At 32.2% G+C, this 24,394-nt stretch overlaps 1 protein-coding gene across 1 annotated transcript in view; it reads left to right on the plus strand.

The window, feature by feature from the left end:
- The window catches only part of LOC113401130 (inhibitory POU protein), a 50,750-nt gene that overhangs the window by 22,357 nt on the left and 3,999 nt on the right, over positions 1-24,394 (plus strand). Inside the window, exons 2-4 of the mRNA XM_064220479.1 lie at positions 11,209-11,265; positions 20,752-20,934; positions 21,183-21,185. Of these exons, the coding sequence (XP_064076549.1) occupies positions 11,209-11,265; positions 20,752-20,934; positions 21,183-21,185 (243 nt within the window). The remainder of the gene's footprint in view (positions 1-11,208; positions 11,266-20,751; positions 20,935-21,182; positions 21,186-24,394) is intronic.

Consider the following 24,394-nt stretch of genomic DNA (forward strand, 5'->3'; position numbering starts at 1 on the left):
GTAGTGTTTGATCTAGTTAGACCTATTTATATCCGTTGCACTTTATAGACTTCAAATTATTATAAGTAACATCACGTACAATACAAATAAAACTCGTTTATTTATTAAAAGAAGTAAATAAAATTTTGTATTAAAGTTCCAAATTTAAGCTCGAAATAGCCTCTTCGTCTTGAAAATTTGTTACCAGTACGAATGCGCTCTGCGCCTTGCAATAAAACTTTAATACAATTTGTCGACCGTTGACGACTGCTGAATTTTACGTGTACCGTAGCGGAAGTGTATACTTAAACAAGATGGCGGCCGGCGGTCACGTGACCACGGATTCACCCCGGTTTCCGGCGCTCATTCACAAACATGTCAAGTGTATTGCGGGTAGTTTGATAATTATCGGCGTCATTACATCAACCCCTAATGTTTTTATGAGTTGAATTTTATAGCGGTGCATCTGTTATGATTTTGAATTTATTTGCAAAAGATAGCTCTTAGGATAAATTAAAAGTGATTAATTCATACTACATAAAAAACGAAAGTAAATTTAAAAAGTTTATTTTTTAATATTTTAACAAGGATAAAATTACATTTTAATTTTAATAGCTAATTTTAATACCGTTCACAATGTAAAAACACAAACAGTTTTTTCAACAGGACATAGGACCGGTAATATAATTATGTACATATAAATAGACACTGGTGCCAAGGTTAGCTTAGTTTTATATTTATTTATATCGCGCTCGATTTAGATTTTATTTTTACAAAAATAAAAAATGTTTTATGCTTGCAATTATTGAATTTGTTTTTTTATTATGTTATATATAATTAAGATCAAAGTATTTTAACAATGGCAATTATTAATTAAAAGTATTAAATTTTGTGTTGATATTTACAACAAAGATCATCAAAATTCATTTATTTTCTTTCAAATTAAATAACGTAGAACAGAATATATGAAATTCAACATGCGAGTCATTACTTAAAATACAATTTATTTTCAAACGTACAACCCTGAAATGTTACGTAAACAATAATTTTCCAGTTACTCGTATATAATTCTGCTTATTGAAGAGTTAAATATAATATTTAACTTATTTCCTCTATATAACTAGCCTAGAACAAAAGCCAAGTCGATGGTTTGTCTTGTGAGTGTATGAAGGGGCGAAAAATCAATAGATAGGCTCTGCATGTCACAGCTACTTAGGCAACGGTTTAGTAATTCGGGTCTGATGACCTTTGTGAACTGTCGAATCTCGAACAATTTATCAATCCGAGTTCCATTCGATTTATTTTACGGTCAGTTATACATTATATTCACATGTGTTTAGTGTTTGTTGTCTAGTCATTTTTCAGTTACAAGACGAATCTTGTAACTGGAAAATGACGACCTAGTTTTTGTTAGATGGGTAAATTCTGTAAGTATTGTTTTCAAAGAGAGAACGAATTACATAGGAAGTATTTTGCATTAAGTAGATAAGCAAGTTTTTCTTTGCTAATTTGTACTCTCTTTTGTCCGGTGATAACTCAAATATTATTGTCGATAGCACGAATTTTTGTACGAGTTTTACAACGAGATTTAAAAAATATAACAATTATTGTGAAATAAAAATTAAGAACATATTTATAAATGGTTTAAACAGATACCGTAAATTTCTAGTTTTTCCATAAAAACGAACGAAAAAAGTTTATAATTATTATACCTAAACAAATTTGAAAATAAATATGTTTCTAAATATAAATAGAATAATGCGTTGTACGTAAATAATTTTAAATCCGTAAAATGTAAAAGGTAGTTAACATTTGAATTAACCTGATTTTAGTTCGCTCCTGCTAGGAGCAGCGGTATAAACCAAAAAATACGGAATTTAAAAAACTACACCGTTCAAAAACCAATAATTGCATAAAATTAATCACCGTTACGTTCAACCAGAATCCCCCTGTCTCCCCTCAAAGGACACAATAAAAAGCCGCCAAAACGCTGTGCGTCTGGCTGTCAGACCGTCTGTGTCAATCAATTAGACATGCGTAGAGCGCAGAGCGCTACGCAGCGTCAAATCTCTAGCCACGCCTTATATTGATCAGTCCCGCCCCGTTGCGCTGAAAATCGTGGTGCGCGTTTTGCCCCAATCTACTCTTTCGTGAGTTCCCGTGTTAGAAGGTACCGCTGCTGTTTTGAATATGTTTCATTTTTCATGATACCCTTTAAAAAGTTTTCCTTTACGAATTGTTAATTAAGCACACTATACACGCCGAACCGAGTGGGACGTCAAAATGACGATTATTATTATTATTGCAATCCTTTTTTTTTACATAAATATTAATTAATTATGTTGTATAAGGTCTATTAATTAGTCGTATATATTTTTCAACGTAAATTATTCATGAATGTGGAGTTTTTCTATGTAAAACTGTCTTAATGAAATGTATAAAAAATAATTACAGTATATCAGAAAGTAGAAACAGATATTTTTAGTTTAAATTTGCCGCTTGGATTTCCTGAAGTATGGGTAGTTTAGAGCTATTGCTCGCCAAACTAAACACAAATATGTATTGACTCTCGAATTCATTCGTGTGCTCGTATGATTTAGACAGACGAGGTACAGCTATTTGATTCTTACTTGACTTCTTTGCGAGGATAAATAAATATTAATAAAGAGTACGTGTAAACTGTCGTGTATATGCTAACATCGTTTTTTTAAACGACTATTAGTATTTTCGTTTTTTATATTTGCATTTAAATAGATACAATATAAGTTTATGTGTATAGTAAGTATATAAGTGCCGTATAAATATGTTCCTTGTGTTTTTTTTATACATATTGGAATTAATGTAGGAACTTATTTCACCACACTGATCCACGGGTTGGTGGATTGTGAGGGAGATTACACAAGCCCGCGAGATACACACAAACTAAGCACATGAATCTCAATTGTGCTTGCCCGGGTATGAACCCACTATATTCAAGTGTTCTAGAATGATGGCATTCTAGCTCAAATAATTACCATTGGTTCTAATAATACTAATTATAGTTTAAAAATAATAATTAATTTAATAACGCATTTGATTAATTAATTTCTTTCGACAATTCTATTGTTAAATAAAACCAAATTCACATACAAATTTGAGGGTTTTTTTAGTGGTATCAAACAGTCACACTTTTCACCTCTTAACTCTATCATTAAATCAGCCTTTTCATACCAAGTTATAGTATCGACACTCGAATTAAAGATACTTACTCAGTTTTAAATCGACATTATAGTAATAAGAAAGTTGAAATCGATATTCTATTCGTTTACACGTTGATTTCGTTTGATGTATACAAGTTTAATATTACATAGCGTGATTTTTGTTTTTCGTTTGGGTAGAGAGCTATTTATTTTAAAAAAATCGAAGTTCAAAATAGTGAGATACTATTACGTATACAAAGCGGATTAAATGTTTTAACTCAAATATATCGTTATTTTTTCTCTGAATTCGATCGACAGTAGTATCGGTATTTATTTTATTAAATTCTAATATAAATTCGATTAGAATGAAAAACAAAATATTATTATTTCATTCTACCAAATAGAAGAATAGGGGGACAATCATAACGTTGATAGTTTATAATGATGTAAATAGCTACATAAAATATACGAGCGAGTGTCCATATAAAAGTCTTGATTTATTTTTTATAATGATTGATTTTGTGTGTTGTACATATTTAATTATCAGAATCTAATCAGAATCGATTAAGTCGAATTCCAAAACTAACATCCCATAGATATATAAAAAGTCAGAAACAAAAACAAACTATTTTTAATGCATTATTCACTCCAACGTTCTGATGAGCTACGCCCAATCCAATAATTATTGTACGCAAAAACTTCTTTGTTAGAAATAGTTATACAGTTATTTATGTCATTATATACGTACCTAACACGAAGTTGCGATTGACAGTGCATTAGAACCTAAGACCTCAGGATCTTCTATTTAATAAGCTCCTATTCCAACTAGTTAGAAAGTATGGTATGTTAAAGAAGCCGACAAGAAAATCATTTATAGATGCCGATTCTGAATTTATTTATGTGGTTTAAAGCATAGTAAAAATTTTAAGAAATTTAAATGAAAACAGACATTGTCTCATAGTGTTAATGTATCTATTGATTTACGAAGACGCGCTCCTGGAGGTTAAATTATTTAATATGATCTGCTTACATTCGTATGAGTGAGTGACGCTCGTACTTGCAAGATGTCTAGTGTGCGTGAGACTAAGAATAAAAACGGCGAAAAAAATAAAATGTTAATTTTTTTTATTATGAAAATAATGAATTAAATTGAAATCAGCTAACAGATTACATATAGCCTAATCCAATGGAAGTAAGAATAAAGATGAATAAACCTTACATTTACGTATTTCATGCGATTTGGTAATAACTCAGCTATATTGTGCACTACAAAGAGTTTATGATTAAAAGAACTTTATTTATAATACAACACTTTGACACTTAACTACTTATTTCCACTTTAATTTTACTTCCAAAATTGCGATAACTGATTCGTCGACGTTCAAAATGCCTTTTTAAAAAAAAAAAATCCATAGGGAATATCATAGATTAATCAAGCTCTCAACCAACGATATCACGCCAATTTGCTGTCAAATGTTGTTTATTTGTCTTTTTTCCTCTTATGGTGATTATAAGAATTTCTATCCATAACCACACAATTGAACTCCTTCGAGTTAAATCATAAAGCATCTTTTTTTTATGTAATAGGTAGGCAGACCGGTAAATCGGCCACCTGATGTTAAGTGGTCATCACCGCTAATAGACATATGGGCGCTGTTAAAAATATTCACCATTCCTTACATCGCTAATGCGCCACCAACCTTGGGAACTAAGATGTTATATCCCCTGTGCTTGTAGTTACACTGGCTCGCACTTTAAACCGGAACCCACTCATCAGGTACAACTCTACTGCCCAAATGTGCTTGCACAAAGCCCTACCAACAAGTTGTTGTAATATTTATATTTGTCAAAGTATCCCATTACAATAACGTTAAAATAAAAAGTTAAAATTTGTTTTACTTTTTTATCGGCCTGTTAACGGATATTTTGAAATACTAGTTTCCCGTGTATAGGATTGTTTATTCCGAGTTTATTCACTTTGTTTATGAAAATACTGTGTTTTAGTGCCCCTGGAAATGTTTATCCCATTGACAATATAATTGTTTAATCAAATCAATATATTCATTCACTATTTTTGTTTAATTAAATCAAACATTTTTCTGTTCATGTAGATCTAGAGATAATAATTAGATAATAAAGCGTAGATAATGATTTGTATGGAATTATTTGTTTAATTTGTAAATAATGTTTTTATTTTTATGAGAGGTAGATCACATAACTGTCGTAGACGTTATTCGCAGATCTAGATGAGTGATGTTAGGTTAAAAGCAAGTATTTAAAATAGCAATTAATAAGCTATGTTTATTATAAGTTGTTACAAATCGTATTAAATTAGGTAAAGATTAAGATATTATGTACTCAAAAATATAAATTAGTGTCATTTATTAGAAAATAGTTATAATATAATAACACACCGATTTAATAACCTCATATAAATTAATAATTAAATATATAAAAATAACTAAAGAATCGATGTTTATGTGGAGCATACAAAGATATAGGTTTACTTTCGTAGCTTCCAGTAATTTCCTTCGTTAAGTGAATAAGGAAGTGGCTCCATCTGCAGTGTTAAAATCTTGCCTTCCTAAGTAACAAGCCCATTGGCAATAACAATTAACGCTTAACGGTTATTGTTACAGCCAACCGCTAATGCAACGTGTTATTTGCTGCTGGTGTTTGGCCTCCCTTTTAAGTTCACTTACCCTTATCGTGAAAGAAGGTTTTAGGTACCTACTTTAGCTTTATTTATTCTTCGATAATGTCTAATGTTTTGTAATAATTACACAAGTTCTTGAAAGTATATTATTGCGAAACACATATTTTATTTGTCTAGTTTTTCGTGGTTATTCGTTGATTATTATTTTTATAAGCAATTATTCATTTAGATTCTCTTTATCATATACGTTTAAGCTACTTTGGCTGAAAACTTCAAATAAGTATCAAGAGCAATATAATACGAAGAAAAAACAACAGTAGATTATTTCATACTAGTGTGCACCCGCGGAATTGATGATCGATTTAGTAGTTAAGAATTACAAATGTAACAAACAAACTATTCATTCATCAGCCAAAAGGTTGAAATCGGGGATCAGGTACGCATATTGTACCGTGATCGAGGTAAAATGACGGTATGAGCAACGTAGGTTACCAAAAAATTATGATATTTAAAAAAAATCGATGGGTTTATGAGTAATATTCCCGACGGGGGCCTCATAGGGTATCGGCGTTAGTTTAATAATAATTTAATTATTCTAATTTCATTTTAACCTGAACACAATAACACCAATTTCGTATTTTCTGAATAAAACAATAATTCTTATTACTTTTATCAATCAATGATATTCTGAAAGGTTTTTGTTCAAAAACATATTTATATTTTAATACATAGTAATATACAATCACTACTATTCGTGTATCCTTTCACAAGAATGTTGGCTATTGGACGAAAAACAAATCTTTTATATTTCCATAATTATAGTATAAAAAATATATATATATGTTACATCACACGAATACAAGGAATTTCATATCACGAGGAACGTTGAATAAATTATTTAATTCGTTTATTTCTCCCAAAATATAGAAATAAATGTGAAAATAATATAACATTACCTTTAGTTATTTCGAAAGTAATTATCCTGCTTTAAATAAAGGCTTCTTTGTACAAATGCATAACTGATTAGTTTCACCACCTTTACTCAGAGCATTCACACTCGGAGAGACTTTGTACATTAACACGGACAAATTGCAACATTGAACTAACGAACACGAGACTTTATAATTTATTTCAAATTTCTAGCCGCTATCTTGTAATTATTTTCATTGAAGATTCTCATTGTATGACTACTGCTTTCATGTTACTGTAGTTAAACGTATTATTAGCGAAGTCGTACTTTACTTGACTTTGTAATTAGTTTAATATGATTTGACCTATCATAACATTGCATAATATGAAGAATACATAACAACAGTATAATTTACATGTATGCAATTCAATAGGATTATCGATTACCTTCGCCTTACAATAATAATCGTTAAGGGAATACCCGGCAGAAAGACAAAGAAAGTGAATATCGATTTTATTATTCTCTACCCAATTATATCTGGTTAAATAAGTAGTGGGTAGTACCCGTATAACTTTATACTATGTACATAAAGTCCATTTCCGATGGGAATCCACTGATGCGATTTGAGATCGAATCGGATATTGGCCTCGGATTTATTTCGGTTTATTGTAATTTAGTAAAGTTCATTATCATTATTAGAGATTATCCTATTAATAGTTCCGACATCTGAGTACTCATCCATGTAATCCAACTTCATGGATTTTTATTTTGTTGCTTTGTTAACCAAATTTATATCATAATTGTCTTTGTTTTTGTGATGTTAAATATATGATAATTTCTTTTTTTATTAATATATAACATTACAATATGCCGTAACCTCCCTTATATCTTAGGCCATAAAAAAACGTTACAAAGTGCCGATAGAGTGCACCATAATTATCAATTCACAAATAGAGCTCGCATCGGAGTCTTTTACAAGCCCCTCCAATCCCTCTAAGCCCCAATGACGCCCCCAAACAACTCCTCTCCGAACATTAAATACAATATCTTTAAATTGCTTCTAAGTACCGCCACCCTCATTGGGTATTTTTACCGTCATTACCATAATCTCCGATTAGATGTCTCGTTCGTTCCTTTAAGAATTTATATTTTCTTCTCATTCCAACAAAGCCTTAAAATTCTACGTTAAATTTAAGGCCCATTCTCTTATGATTTAGGTAAGATTGTTTGCAGTTCTAAGGCACTTCAGACACGATTATACTGGTGTAATTGCGGGAATAGGCGGGAGTGCTTTCGACATGTAATTTTTACAGCTGAAACTTTTTACTTCATGTGAAACAGTTCAGGTGCTACGCTTCCTGAACTGCGTGCATGTGAATTAAATTGTCAGAGCTAGTAACGAATAATTACATTGTAAAGTCGTCGAAATGCCACGTAAGGGACTGTTTTATAAGTAAAAGTGCTGAAACGTTTTACCAGTTGTCGTGTTCTGTGAACAATAAATTATGGCTATTACACTGAGGGGTTTTTTCCCAAATATAATTCTATGTATAATAAAGTGAATACGTAAATTTCAAAGAATAGCACTTTAAAAGTTATTATATAGGTCCTTATTGAACTGAAAAATTGGAATTATGCTTTTAGAAATATCGAATATTTAAAGAAACAATTTTCTTTTTAGTCGCCATCTCAGACATCATTACGTAAAACGAAAAAAAAAAAAATTAAATATACCGAGACCAAAGCTTAAAAAGAGTATCTAATTGTAATAGTATATATTATAAGAATATATATATTTACGCCATACTTATTTACAATGTAACTTTCAATTTGAATAAGGTTTTACTTTCAGGAATTATATAAGTTATATAATATATTTATTGTGTCTCATATTTTATTCAATATTTGGGGAAAAAAAAGTATATTTGCTTTCTACACATACGCTTTAAAAGCTAAAACACAAAGTGCATATTAATTTTACACAATATCCGAATTATTACATAAAAAATAGAATCAGCATATTTAATTTATCTTCCGTCACAGGAATCGATTTTTATGTTTGTCTACGTACAAATATTAAACGAAAAAATTTTGTCTAATTTATCACACAGTATTAATCTTAATCGTAAAAAGGTAATAAGTAAATGAAATTTGACGCTTCAACTTTGCGTAACTGTAGTAAGGTTTTTAATACACGTGAAATATATATGTATGTATTTATATATAGGAGCTAAACGTGGGCGGATTGCTATCGCAACAGATTATTGTGATAATGTATGTTTTAATATCAAAATTCTATCATGTGTTTAAAGCTTAAGAGCTATTTACGCGACGAACTTCTGTTATCGATAATGTTTTACTTATATACACTATAAATTTTCCATCTCAAATGTATATTATATTCAAGTATTAATCAATATTGCCCTTTTGTAATAATATATAGTAATTATGTAAAAGCATTCAAAAAAATTACATTTGGATTGATACCTTTAAACCTTAAATATTTAACACACAATTAATATAGAATGTTATGTATATATATAAGTTATTTTAATATGTATATAAAATTTACCTATGTCGACCCTGCGTAACAATAAGTCGTTAGATATATGCTTAATACGGTATCAAGCACTAAAATTTATCCCAAACAAACGTTCAGTATTAAAAGTTTTCGGGGAGAAAGGAGGAGGGTCGACCCTCCCTTATTTAGTCACGCCATTTAACAGGCGCGGCAAAGGGCTAAGAATTAATTATTTATGCGACTAGGCACGGAATCGCGCGGAAGATGTCACAGCTATCTCTGGACTCTCTCATATTTTCGACGGTTTTCGGGTTATAAATTTTAATATTGATTTCCTTGGTTTTGACAAGAAAATTCTATGTAAAATACAAATAATTTAATCTATAACAATTCGAAATGTGATGCAGAAATTCTTGATTCTAATTTTATTCGATAATATCAACTTAACAGTAAATTCCCTGAGACCAAATAATTAAACGTATAAAACCAAAGCAACGATCTGAACTCGTAATATTATTTTTCATTCTTGTCATAACGTAATTTCTATTATAAAACTCCTATGAATTTTATACGTCAAGGTGGCAATCATGCAAAATAGTACCATTAAAGAAGTAAAAAAAAAAATCAGAATGTAAAAAAGATTCATACGTACTGAAATAGCATGCAATTGCTGCGAGTATAATTTCGATAAGTTACTTGAAAGGAAAATTATAGCGCTTATCGAAGATAAACTGGAATGAAGAGAAATTAAATATTCTATTGAAATCGTAGTTGCTACCGCTTCAACAATTGCCGATCATAGGCCATGTAAATGTCTTCTATTTGAAACTCCTATAACAATGTCTTAGTCATCTTATTGTCCTCTTACTGAGTAATATTATAATAAGAAATATTTCTTAACCATTATTCGAATTGTTTTATTTAATTAATTTAAAGGACATTTATTATATCCGTTCTTTATTTGCTATAAATAAATACATCCAAAAACACAATTAATAATTAAAATGTTATATCATGAAAAGTTTGTCAGGATACCTAATCACTACATACGTATAAAACAAAGTCGCTTCCCGCTGTCTGTTTTGCCCTGTAGGCTTATAATTTGTGTGTTCTTTAAAATTACGCAACGGATTTTGATGATGTTTTTTTAATAGATAGAGTGATTCAAGAGGAAGGTTTATATGTATAATACATGCATAATATAGTAGAGAAACACTGATCATTTTCGAGTTTTCTAATTTAATGTTGTAAAAAAAAACACATGTTTTGTCCTTACATTACAAACGCTGGCTGAACCCTACGAGATAGATTAAAATAATGTACTACAGTCTTCTACATCTTTAAAAGGTCTACAAAAAAGTCCGCGATAGTTTATGTCTGACTTACTTACAAAGCGATTTTAAGCATTATACCTTAAATACATTGTGCATTTATTATAGATCAATATGGCCCTGAAATGTTTGAAAAGCTGTTAACGTTGTGTATAAAGACATTCTGTAGTATATTTAGTATCAGCTTGCACCCGTGCGAAGCCGGGGCGCGTCGCTAGTGATATATAAAAGTAAGACATTTATATCGCCAAACAGACAAAAATACTTAAAAATATATTTTTTATAACAACTAACTTTATCGGTATAAAAATTACTAAAATAAAATTTGGGTTGTGCTATTTATGGAAATAGTCAAATTATCTTTCGATAATCTTTATGAGCAAACAGGGAATTCCCATATAAATCCCAAATACAGGAAGTATCTCACAATTAATCGAATATAATATGTTATGTTTTATATGTGTATATGCCTACGTCTATCTATATCGTAATTAAATTGTAATTATCTTATGTGTAGTACATAATTGAAATGTTTACATCTTATGTCGAACTCTCAAAATATTTGAAAGAAAGAGTTAAACATGCATGCATAGACATAAAATCTTTAAGCAAACTAAAGTTTCTATTTGCAGAGTCGAATATTGGAGGACGCATCGTTGATGTGCAACTCGTGGTCACCGAGGCACAACGTAAGTGTAAACGCATGTAAGAATTGTAGTATCAAATAATGAATATTTATATTGATTGCCTTGCGACACTGCCCGCGACTATCTTTGGCCAAAGATCTTCTTTTGTTTATTTTATATATGCGATGCGATTTTATTTTCATTTATATTTTTGATATATTTTTTTTGTTATAGAATAGTTTTTTTTTTTAATATCGTGCATGATGCTTCCACTGAATAAAGACAAAAAGACTATTTAATATAACTTTTTTTATATAAAAAGAGAATTAGTAATATATGTAATATGACACTATTATTGTTCGAGCAAAAATAAGAAAAATATAAAAAATATCGATGATTGCCTCCTTTTATACATTCGAAAGTTATCGGGCTAATATATTATTCCTTTTGACTGGATCCAGAATATAACATAACAAATTGTAGACTAAATTGTAAGGTTTCATATAACGTTCGAAAATAATCTAACATCATTCTCATATCTTCCTTTTCATTAAGTAACCAATTGTAATAGAGAATATTTTATAGACACGTAGGCAATTTTAAGCTGAAATAGCAAGGTATTGACCTGTTCCATAAATAATGGTATAATGTTGCCCTTTATCACTGCATGACGGTGTCATAAACTATTATTTAGTCCTGTCTAAATTCAGAAACCAAAGTATTCGCTCATTCCGAAATTATGAATATGTAATCAGAGCTATTTATGAACGTGCAGTCTCTGTCAGAAGTCGGAAATATATCTACTAAAATTCGTGGGTATTAAATTAGGAATAATAATTTAATATCCATTATTTTTTATAAAATAAAAATAGACATTGAAAATACCTTAAATTTTTATCGAGAATATTTACTTAAGCTTACACCATTCAGACACATTTTAGTATTGCCGATGTTGATTAGTCAAAGGTTCTGAAAACTCAATTATTTGATAGGTCTCATCATTTAGAGTAAACTTTATCAAAAGGCGTGCAACTCATTTAAAATCCGATGAAATTAAATTATCGTTAATCTTATTTACTTTTGTCAATGAACTAGTATGTAATGTACAATATGTCAAGCCATCAAGACAAACCTAATTTAAAAGTAGATTTTGACAAAGTTATGAAATATTATTTTACTTTACTAATTACTTCATTATTGTTCAAAGATTGGTGTGAAGACATTTATAAAGACTAATAAAATTAGGCTTATCAAAACAAAAGTGCTTTTACATTTTGAAGAAAATCGTAAACAAAATTAGCTGATAAATCGATCCTTTTATTTAGATAATATTGTTAACAGAGATAAATTCAGACAAGTTTAGCCATTCGGTTCTGAAATGATAATCAAAGTTAGGTTTACTAATTTAGTTAAATATTGGACTCTCAATGCCTAACGCGTCATAGACTGTCATAGACTAATGACCACTCAGATTCAAGTCGAATTAGTTTAATTTGTCTTTGAATAGCGTTTCAGAAACAGGAGGTCGATCTTTTAGATGCAAGTTCAGGTAAATAATTATATAAATGTATTTATTTTATTTACTTTTTATAAAAAAAATTATATATAATGATATATAAAATTTAATAGATAAACAGTTTTTTTAAATAATTCAAATTTAATTTTAATAGATCTGGTAACAATTATTATGATATTATAATTTTTAATGTCTGTTTTATGTATCTCGATATATTTACTATAGGCAAACAAACTTTTCCAAATGACCAGTAGCACGATCTATAAGACATCACAGTATAATATACCAACACCAACATCCACTAAGATACAAAATAATAAAACTACCTACATAAATATACTTATTATATAAATAATATATACTTAAACTTACTTAAAGTTTAATGTTATATCTTTCAATATACTTAAATAAAATAGTTATAATAGAGATTTCTGAAGAAGACAAAATACAGGACACGTTGAAAGGGCGAGGGAAAGTAGGAGGAAGAATATCATACAGTGAAACAGGAAATCTGGTGCAATCAAAGAATATATGTTCAACGGTACACTCATCAAGGCTACATTCGCATAAAGAGTGGTCCCGAACCCAGATCTTTGATAAAAATGAGGGCTGCAGTTATGGCCAAGACGCAACCGAATTATTGTCGAAGTAGAAAATTTAGAGCATTTACGAAACTCAAAAAACCAGGGTTTTAATGGAGTATTAGGTTGCAAACTGCCATAAAATTTACCTTTTACATGACGGGTACAGTTCCATACATCATTCCAGCGCTTATTGAAATCAATTTTAGCGACAGGACGTAAATCTTGGGCAAAACAGTTAGCATAAGTCTCCGTACCATTGCGAATAGACCACTTAGCACATATATCAGCCTGTTCATTGCCAGAAATCCCGGAGTGGCCAGGAATCCATGCAATGGCTACATCAATTCCAGCAGAGTGACACTTAAAAAGAAGTTCCCGAGTTTTGAGGCTGATTGGGTGAACATCTCTAGAACATAAGGGAAATTTTAAAATCTAAACAACTGCGACTATCAGTAAAAATTATGGTTTTATTAAGGTTGAGGGATTTTACCAGGGATACAGCTTCATAAATAGCTATTGTTTCTCCAGAAAAAAGAGATATTCTGGGAGAGCATTTAAAACTAAGAGACAGTTTATGTCAGAAACCCACACCGCTGAACCCACAGGGACATCTGCAGATAGTTTAGAGGCGTCTGTAAACATAGTTCGCCTTTTCGGGAAACTGCTCATTTAAGAGGTTTTTAAACCGAACGTTGGCTCCAGGATCTTCTTTATTAATACCAAAATATGTAATTACATTGGACCTAAAAACAAGTGCATCAAAAGGAACAGCAAACAAAGGATTACCAGGGAATTGAAGAAGAGGAGATGCTGCAATAAATTTTTCATAACTTTTGAAAAGGCAAGAAGCTTCTTTATGAGTCCAATAAGTTGAAGATGGAATAAAATTTGAAAGGATTTTTGTAGAGAAATCTATCACAAAGATATTGTCTACGAAGGAATAAGGGAGGATCTAGACATTCTACTTGGAGAGCTTTTATGGGGGATTAATAGCACCTCAAATGATGCGGAGACACTTAGCTTGAATTTTGTCCCAGTCGGCTAAAGCAGATTTATTACACGGTTCAAGCAAGAATGACCCGTAATCAAAATGACTCCAAACAATGGCGTTATAAAGGCGTTTCTGAGTGTTGGGATGAGCACCCGACCACACACCTGAAAGAGATCTCAAAACATTTACACCAAGCTCACATTTTTCCTTAAAGTAATTAAGGTGGACCATGCCAGTCATACGAGAGTCAAAGTATACCCCCAAAAATTTTACATTATTTTTTACTTGAATGGTCTCATTTTCCAGAACAATATCGACATCCGGTATCAATCTTCTTCTGGAAAACACCACTGCAGAGCTTTTAGGACCAGACAGAGATAAGCCATGATCCTCTAGCCAGATATAAAGATTTTTTATAGCAGAATTAAGGCGAACAGAGCAATCGTCGATAGATTCTGAGGCATAATATAGGGTTATATCGTCGGCGTATTGTAATATGTTACAATCGGATGAACAAGAAGAGTCAAGTTCAGAAGTATATAAACTATAGAGAATGGGACTTAAAACCGAGCCCTGTGGTAAGCCCTTCCATACTTTTCTTGGGGATGCATAGTATCTTGGACTCGAACAGAAATATAGCGTTGCATGAAAATGTTACATATGATATTTATCATCCTCGCGGGAAGACTCAGCTGGAGCATTTTCTGCTTGAGTAGCGGGAGGAGAACATTATCATAGGCTGAAGTGATGTCAAGAAAGACACCAACAAGATGGTGTCCCCTTGAGAGGGCCAGGCGAATTTCCGAAGAGAACACGCTCAGGCTGTCCATCTTGCCCATACCTTTTCTAATTTCAAACTGCGATTTTGGCAAGATATTCCTGCTTTCAAGAATTCATTCCAATCTATATTTTATTAGGTGTTCCATAATTTTGGCCAAAACTGACGATAAGGCAATAGGACGATAGGAGGAGGGATCTTTAGGATCTTTATGGGGTTTAAGGATAGGTGATTTGATGTTTCCATGACTCAGGAACAAACCCAGTTTCATAAATTTTGTTAAGAATAGAGAGTAAAATTAATTTTGAACAGTCAGAACATTTCTTTAAAAAGGAGTAAGGAATACCATCAATACAAGGGGAGGAGTCGTGAAGATTGTCTAAAACAGAGCAAAGCTCATCAAATGTAAAAGGATCATCCATTCGACCATAGGAAGGAGGAGAAGGGGAAGATGAAGGAAAACAATTTTCAGGAGGAACAAAAGGTTGTCTATCCAAAAAATCATAGAGCCAGACAGAAGGATCGTTAAAAACAGGAATGCTATCACTGAAAGGACCTCGGAAGTTTTTTATTTTTTTCCAAAGTGAAAAAGGGGTTCGGGGAGAAAGACTCTCACAGAAACGAAATCAGCCGTTACGTTTCTTCAAGGATAATTCCCTTTTTGATTTGGCATTTGTACTTTGAAAATTTAAGGAGTTTTCTAAAGACGGAAATTCCATAAAGACCCCTTCCATCTCATCCCGTTTGCAGATGATTTCCGTGCATTCATAATCCCACCAAGGGGGGGAAGGAATGAAATATTTATGAGACTTTTTAATTGGGATGAATTGATTGGCCGAAGTTAATAAAGCAGAAATAAAATCATTATAAGTTTGTAAAAAGTTGTCAACAGTTATTATTAGTTATACAGGAAATAGATCTGTCTGGCTTGTAACGCGTTGCTGAAATTCTGCCCACTTAGCCTTCGAGATACGAAACTTTAAGAGAGGAGGAAATGGCATAGGCGAGACAGGAACACTATTGGATAAGGAAATAATAAAGGGGAGATGATCACTACCATATGAGCAGGATAATACCTTCCAGTTACACTGAGAGGCCAGATTGGGAGACGTTAAGGACAAGTCAACACAACTGGGATTCTGAGATTGAAGAGTTCTTCTAGTAGGCGAGCCATCATTTAATAAACAAAGGTTATTATTATCATCAAACAAATCAATGAGGTGAGCAAATGGGTACTCACACTGAAGGGAACCCCACATAGTATGATGGCAGTTGAAGTCACCTACAACAACTAAAGAGATAGGAAGACTTAAGAGGATAGAGTTTAATTCGGAAATAATGGAAGAATTAGAAGAAGGAATATAAATTGACACGAAGTTTGTATTTATAGCCCTGACGGCTACAATATTGAAAGATGGAGTGTGGGGAGGGAGAGGAATCAATGAATAGATAAGGGAATGTTTAAGAAGAAGGGCTTTCATCCCATCCACTAACATGATCATCGCGGAGACATGAATATCCAGGAATCCGAAAACGTGAACCCGGCTTTAACCATGTCTCCGAGATGGCCAAAATATGAGGATGGTAGGAGATAATTAGAGAGATAATTTCATGTTTTTTATGCCCTTGCAATTCCATTGGAGAATTGTCGCCATTTTTATTAAAAGAATTAGGAGTGAACTGATTAAGTTTTTCAGTGACAGTGTACGGTAAACTGATATTATGCTTGATAATAATATCGATTAAAGAAAGCAAAAGTTGGATGATATCGGATAATTCAGGATTTTGTCTAGGATGATTATCTGAAGTTATAAGAGCACAGACATTAGGCTGGGAAGATTTTGGAGAACTAACTAGGGCAGAGTGAGCTTCTTTGTCGAATCCCTTACTAAGGGGAGGGCGAGGTCGTTGGTTGAGAAGTACAGTTTTCCGTTGGGATGAAACAGGAGGGATTAAAGGGCTGGAGAGTTCGTAAATTGGAGTGAGAGGGCTCATCGTAGGGCGAGTGGAAATGGACATAGAGTTGGGAGAAGAGCGTGGGGAATCAGCAAAAGAGTGACAGGTAGGGCGAAAACGGAGAGAGGCTTCAGAGTATGGGATATTTTCCTCTGACATCACAATTTTTATTTCTTTCTGTCTCATATGTTCTGGGCAATTGGGGTCAATAGCCAGATGTGGACCTGAGCAGGACAGACATGTAGCCTCACTACGAGGTACTTGACAGGAACATCCATGATGAGGTTGAGCACACATAAAGCACCTTGGTTTGGACCTGCATTTATCTTAAGTGTGCCCAAAGCGACAGCAATTATTGCATTGGATAGTGGGAAGGGAGTAAAGGGTTACTGGAAGTGAAGTGTAGCAACAAAAGATTCTCTCACTTTAACTGTTTGAGTAGGTAACCACTCAGTTTTACCATCAGTGACAGATTTACGGTTCAGCCTTCTTGCTTTTATAGCCCGGCAACCAGGGGTGTAGCAAACGATACTACTAAGGAACTCCTCCATAGACCAGTCGATGGGGATTTGCTTCACAATACCCATTCGGGTAATGTGAAAAGCTGGGATAATTATTTTATAATTAAGCTCCTGGAACAATGGACTGTCAATGAAATTATTGGCAGAAGAAGCATTCTCAAATACAACAACAACACGGTTGCGTCCTGCTGATTTAATTCCTCCCTTGAGAACACCATAGACCTTGCTTCTGTAAATAATTTGAGCAAATTTAAGCAAACTAATTGTATAACCAGCTGATGGGTCGGGTTCCACTCGTGAGTCGTGGACAATAAAAGGGCCTTGATCGGTGTCGTTATACTTCAATTAAGTACCACTAAATTCGGGGAGTGTGAATGTGTGCTGAATTGAAGCGCTAGGAGGAGAGGAAGCATCCCGTTTGTTTAGAATACTCTCTGCAGCGGTTTGAGAGCGTTTGGCAGTCTTCAAGACTTTTTTGGAGTCTTCTCTAATTATAGTATCAGTAGAAATCACAAAATCATGACTTATGGAGTCACCTCCGCCCCCATCCGGGGGCTCTTCAGATTCCATCACCAACTACTAAATTATTAAAGAAACACTTACCTCACTACAAGTAATACACAAGAAACGACGCAGGACAACACAAATATTAGTGAAACTAAGCGATATTAGTACAATAAAACCTCATTTAGAAATCGCGCACGTGTAGTAAACAATACCACAGCTTATTATCTCTCAAACCTGTCTATAGACTTCAATGCCGGTTTGACATTTCATTTCCCGTGTAAAAAGTGATCGCCGTAAAAAGTTAATTAATACCCAACTTGCCAATATCGTGATATGTCAGTACGTATTCGGAACTGATTACAGACTCAATGAAAATATAATCGTATTTATTATTATTAATAAAGAATTGGCTCTTAATTGAAAGCTGTATTCTGTTTTCAATGTTTTTACTTTATACATTTCCAGTTGATATCCGAGTCTGATCCATTTTTTATCTGGCGTTTCCATTTTCATTACTGTGTTAAAGGTTACATATTAATTTTTCATAAGCCGCTTAGTACTGGCGTGCTAGCACCATTAATAGAGTTTTATAACATCGATGACTGCTGTATAATTATGGAAATAAAATAAACCGATTCAAGTACTTTTGACGTTGAACGTATTACTATATTGAAATATACAACAATAATTTGTACCATTATCAGTTAATTTAATTTAATTAAAAAGTTTAATTGTATAGTATCAGTCGAAGTAAAAATATTCTAACGTCGAATAACCACATTAATAATAAAATATTTTAATTCAATTACAAGTACGCTCGATATGAATATGCAAACGTGCATCCCGTAGTAATAGCAAACGCCCTCTCCCGCTTTTAGTTCTCTATGACACTTGATACTGCCATTACGCGGCACAGATGTATCTGGGGATCAGAAGATGTCGCCAGTTAACCCTAAAATGAGAACGTTGATGAGTAATAATAGTAATGGATTATTTCAGTGCTTAAGGGATTGGGCATACCTTTGTTTCTAGTTTATGTGTACGTTATACAGCCTGAGTGGAGCATTCCGCAGTCACTTTGTTATGTTATGTGAGGTCGTTTAATGATTGCTCACAATTGTATATATTATTGTTATTATATTATTTATGAACTGAGGTAGCCGTCTATATCAATATTTTGAAGGATTTTTTTTTATGTGTATTTTGATATTAGTTTTGTATCTATATATATATATATTCTTTTGTATTTATTGCAAAATTTGCCAAGAAAAATTTGCACATCGTTTTTTTTTTGTTTTATCTTCGTATAAGATAAAAAGTATTTTCAAACGTTTTAACATAATAATATAAATATATTTTTGATAAGAACCTCCAATCCAAATATTTCAGTAAACCTTTAGTCCTTTGTTTTAAATTAAAATACATAAGCCATCTATTCTAAGTTCAGACGGTCCCGACTTCACTCCGAAGGCACTTTAGAGCAAATTATTACATATTTCACATAGAAGCGGGGTCAATTTGTTTAGCAATTACAATTAGACGGGGGCTGAATGTAGAATCACTTCTGTAACTCGATGCTAATGATTCGTGAGGGCGTAGGGACGACAATTTGTTCCCACGGTCGATTGTCATGTTTTTTGTTATAGGATTAGGACGAGTGATAGATTTTAACTCGCATTGTAGTGGGTTTTTCAAATGAATAAAATATTTTTTTCAATACAAATATATTTCCACTTTCTAAAACATTGTACATATTCTAAGTATATATAATCATTAAAGCCTTATTAAATATAACCGTCTAATAAGTAATCCATTCGTTTATTCTAATCAAAGAAAAGGTACAGAACAGCCTCCTAAAAGTTTCATATACATTTCATTATTTGAAATTATAATAAAACAGGACGAATACAGAACGAAGCAAATTATCACAATCGATATTCTGACCACGTTTGTATTAGACAACCTGTGTTATACTTGAATTTCATTTCGTCTGCAAAAAACAACTCAATCGAAATCAACAATTCAGTTGCAAGTTCGGTCTTTAAAAGGGGACGCAGAAATAAAACCAGCAAACGTGTGTACTACCGGTAAATCGAAAGGAGAAACTATCACTTTAAAAGTAGTCCCTGGTTCTATAAACTGCCTATTTAAAAGTCGGTTCGCGCACGAGGCATCTGTCTGGAAACCGAGAAGAAGGCGTGGAGCCGGGTAACAAGTTACCAAGGAACACGAGGTCAGAGTCACTCATAAATAATTTAAAGTAATCCGGGAAAAACCCCTGTCCGCGGGCCGTCGGTTGAGCCGCCATGACTATTTGATGTGGCCAACGTATTACGTCTCACGAATTAGTGTTGCCCTTTTGAACTAGCTACTTTAGAGTTGCTTAATAATTTTGCTTAATCTCGATTCTTATCCCTGTAATAATTTATTTACCTATGTAAATCTAACGTTTTAACTATAATTAGCATGGTTTGGATATAATTATGTATGCTTAGTTATTTTAATACGATAGCAAATATGTATTTTAAATATAGTTAGTTAGTTTTATGATCACAAAACACTCGTTTCATCTATCGAATACAAAACTTACTTGCAGAAGGTAATGTTTTTAAACCAAATTAAAGATACATTCGATTTTAAATAACGTTTTTGTTTTATATTATTAAACATCTATTAATGTGTAATTTAATCATCAGGGTGACATATTCGGCGGCCTCAATGATGGTCTGCTGAGTAGAGCGGAGGCCTTGGCAGCCGTGGACATCGGTAAACATCAGTCGGGACCTCAGCCCGGGCCTCCACTACCGCAGCTCAAGCACGACATGGTCTACCACCACGGTGTTGGCGGTCCTCCTCCGCACAACGCCAGGCCTCATCAGGTAGAATCGTTGTCTTCGCCACCTTCTTAATTCATAAAGAATATTTTTAACATGTATTTATCAAATAGGTTCCGCCAATGAGAGTTTTTATGAAACTCCAATTTATTGCTATTATTTTAGAACTGTCATACAAATTATATACATTTATTGTAGGGTTTGGCAAATGAATGTGAAATACAACATCAAATATTATTTCTTCTTTAAATATGATATATTTGAAATTCATACACCGATATTGACGAGGGGAGAAGGTCTATTCCAATCATTTGAATCGAATTCCTAGACGATAAAACTAAATCGCACTCGTAAAATTGTTGCGAAATTGGTACACTCCACGCCTCTTTTGGCATAAATAATAATAATAAAAGTAAATGCATTTCTGTATGCCCCATACACCTTGGAAAATCTTTCAGTCTTCATATGTCAGTAGCTGGGCGAGGGTTAACTCCTTTGGGAGTACATTGGCGTGGGGTAGCGGGCTGTAATGTGTAAGAAATATACCCGCTCCGCTATAAAAATGAGGTAATTTTATGCACTGTTCGATGTTGTGTTGTCGACTGTGTACCCTTATATTTTTTATCTTCTCATATGTTAGGGAGATAGTAATTGTTACTGAAGATTGCTACCAGAAACACTTGCGTTCCATCGAACATAATTATGTTTTTTTAAGACATCGATATTGAACTGAAATTTATGATTTATTTGATTACACATAGATGACAATACTTTTGTTTGGTTATATTTGTGCAAAACTGTAATTTTGTTATTTTCTTTATGTCGTTTAATTGTAACCGAATTGATAGAACGGGATTCACTAAAACGCAAAGACATGGTGCCTTTATTGTTAGTACGTGTATTGAATGATATCAATTAAGGTTTGTAATTTAGAAATTAACAATTTAGATTTAGAGAACAGTCTCCCATTCAGTCTTTAATTTTTGATGTATCTTTATTTTATATACGAGATTATCTTTTTATAAGATTAAATTATTTTAAATTGACTTTGTACAATCGAATAGCAATACAAATAAAAAAAATCATTCGCTGTAAATCATACTATATATACATACGAGTATTTCATAACCAATCAGCGTGATTTATTTTCAAGTAACCAGCTATTTATGACTGCGATATACCGAAAGAAGTAAAAAAGTGTTACCAATTTTCCATTTTAAACCCAACAAACAAGAGAATGGACACAGGTTAGTCCGTGTTAAATATTTACTTACGTACATTATTTATATAAAATAGAAGCGGCTCTATCGAGCCACTGTTACCAGCAAACAAACGGTAGGTTAAACTTAAACACAAACTGTAAACTACTTGAAGGGGAAAACAAAAAAAACATGTTTACTCATGGGAATACAGGACATATGAACGTTTTCACTGTTACTAGCAATTGTCACCGTCGCCACTGGGGACGCCACGCGTAGTTGAAACTAATGTTCAAAACTCGCTCAAAATCCGTCACGGCAGCTTACGCGTGTCATATATAAAAATAGATAAGAACTTTATTACATTACATTACAAAAATAATAAGCATTATCACTGATAGGGATGTACTAGGTACTGAATATTATTTAATTATTTGATTTGAATTTATTGTACCCTACTAACGATATTAATAGATATTTATTTATCTATTTTTATGTTTTATTGGTGCGTTAATGAATTAACAAAAAAATTAAAAGTGTTCTCTAATCCACTCTATATATGCGTAAGGTTTACACTGAAGTTTGATTTCAGACAAATATTTAATAACGCATTGTGAATGCCTTAAACATAATGATCTTGACTTGATTTGTATAAATGTTATGTTATATATGGACAACAGTAAAAATAACGATAATGTATGTATAGTTCAACGTAAATTACTTTTTTAAATACGTAGGTACGAAATTAAAACTATATAGTACTGCATAGTTCGTTACAAGAAAAACGTATATAGATAATCCTTTTAGCTTTTTTATGTTCAGCAGAGTTTCCTTCGCAATAAAGCGATAACATTATCATTTGAGAATAGAATTTTTAAAGAAGATTATAGATATTTAAGTTGAATAAATGAATCGCAAAATTGAACACAATAGTGGTAATCAAAATAAATCCTTTATTACATTAAAATGATATAGATTTATTTTTCAAAATTTCATTTACACGTTCCGTAAACACGTTAAAACTGAATTTGTAATCTTTTACACACGTTTATTTGCCTAGCAACGCTAAAGTTATATCTAGTGACAGAAGTTAAATGTTAAGAACCACTTTAAAGTGATACTCTACTTTATATTTTATGTGTGTTTTATTTAAATGTCATAATTATCATTATAGACAATATCGTATATTACGTTTTGACATTTCACGATCGTGTTCCAAGATCAGCTGTGCTATTATGTTAGAACTTCGACTTTGTATTTTCACAACAAAAATGGTGCATTAAATTCAATTTGATGTCCTCGTGAACGACTTCTGTTAATGTGGTTAACTAGGCAGTGAAGATTATTGTTGTTAGTTATAATTAATGCCCAAACAAACTTAATCTTTATTCCATCACCCTTACATTCTGATGGAACGAGAATACATCCCGGCAGGAGAGAATTCAGGCGATGGCTTTACGTGCTTCCCTAGGCACGGGATTGTTAACAGTCTTCTTCGAAACCTCGGTATGCTACTGAGAATTTCTGGACGAAAAAAAATACAAATCAAACGTTACCGGCCCGATCCTGGATTTTAAGGCCTCGAAATCCGCAACTTTATAAGCTAACCACTAGAACAACTAAGCATTATTTTAGTCTTATTACAATATTACCGTTCGAGTTTCTATCGCTTTATTTTTATAAGTAATCTGATAATATTTTAGTACTATCAATAACTGTACGTTGGTAATTTGTAAGCAATAACAAACTCAACCTGAAGAATATTTCATTAACGCAAATACGCCCATAAAAATAAATTTTCTTTAAATATTTAAGCTCTTTTACTTTCTGTTAATCGTATCAATAAAATATTATAGAACGTTAACCAATTACAAATTTGTCTATTAAGTAAATTGAATATTAACTTTGCATATATATTCTTATTCAGTTTTAAATAGACAATTTTTGGGTAAATTTCATATTTCTACTAGAAGATTTGGCGCTGGGCAATTCAGCGCTTTCCTATCGTACCACTATTTCTAGAGAACTATTAATCTTTTAAAATACTATCTTAAACCATATTTGTAATGTATTATAATATGATCTTACTAATTAATCCAAGTGTCATACTTTAGATATTTTTATGTGTCCTAAGTTGTTAACACATACACATATTGTTTTAAGATTCTTAAGATGAATAATAGATTATTATCAAATCAAATGTTGAAACTCTTTGATTGAAAGTCTTATACAATAGAGCATTCTATTATTTCTTTAATATCTTTTTTCTCTTGTATTTAATTTAATCTATACGGTACATGAATAAT

The sequence above is a fragment of the Vanessa tameamea genome, chromosome Z (assembly GCF_037043105.1).
Source record: "Vanessa tameamea isolate UH-Manoa-2023 chromosome Z, ilVanTame1 primary haplotype, whole genome shotgun sequence".
In the NCBI taxonomy this organism is placed as follows: Eukaryota; Metazoa; Arthropoda; class Insecta; order Lepidoptera; family Nymphalidae; genus Vanessa; species Vanessa tameamea.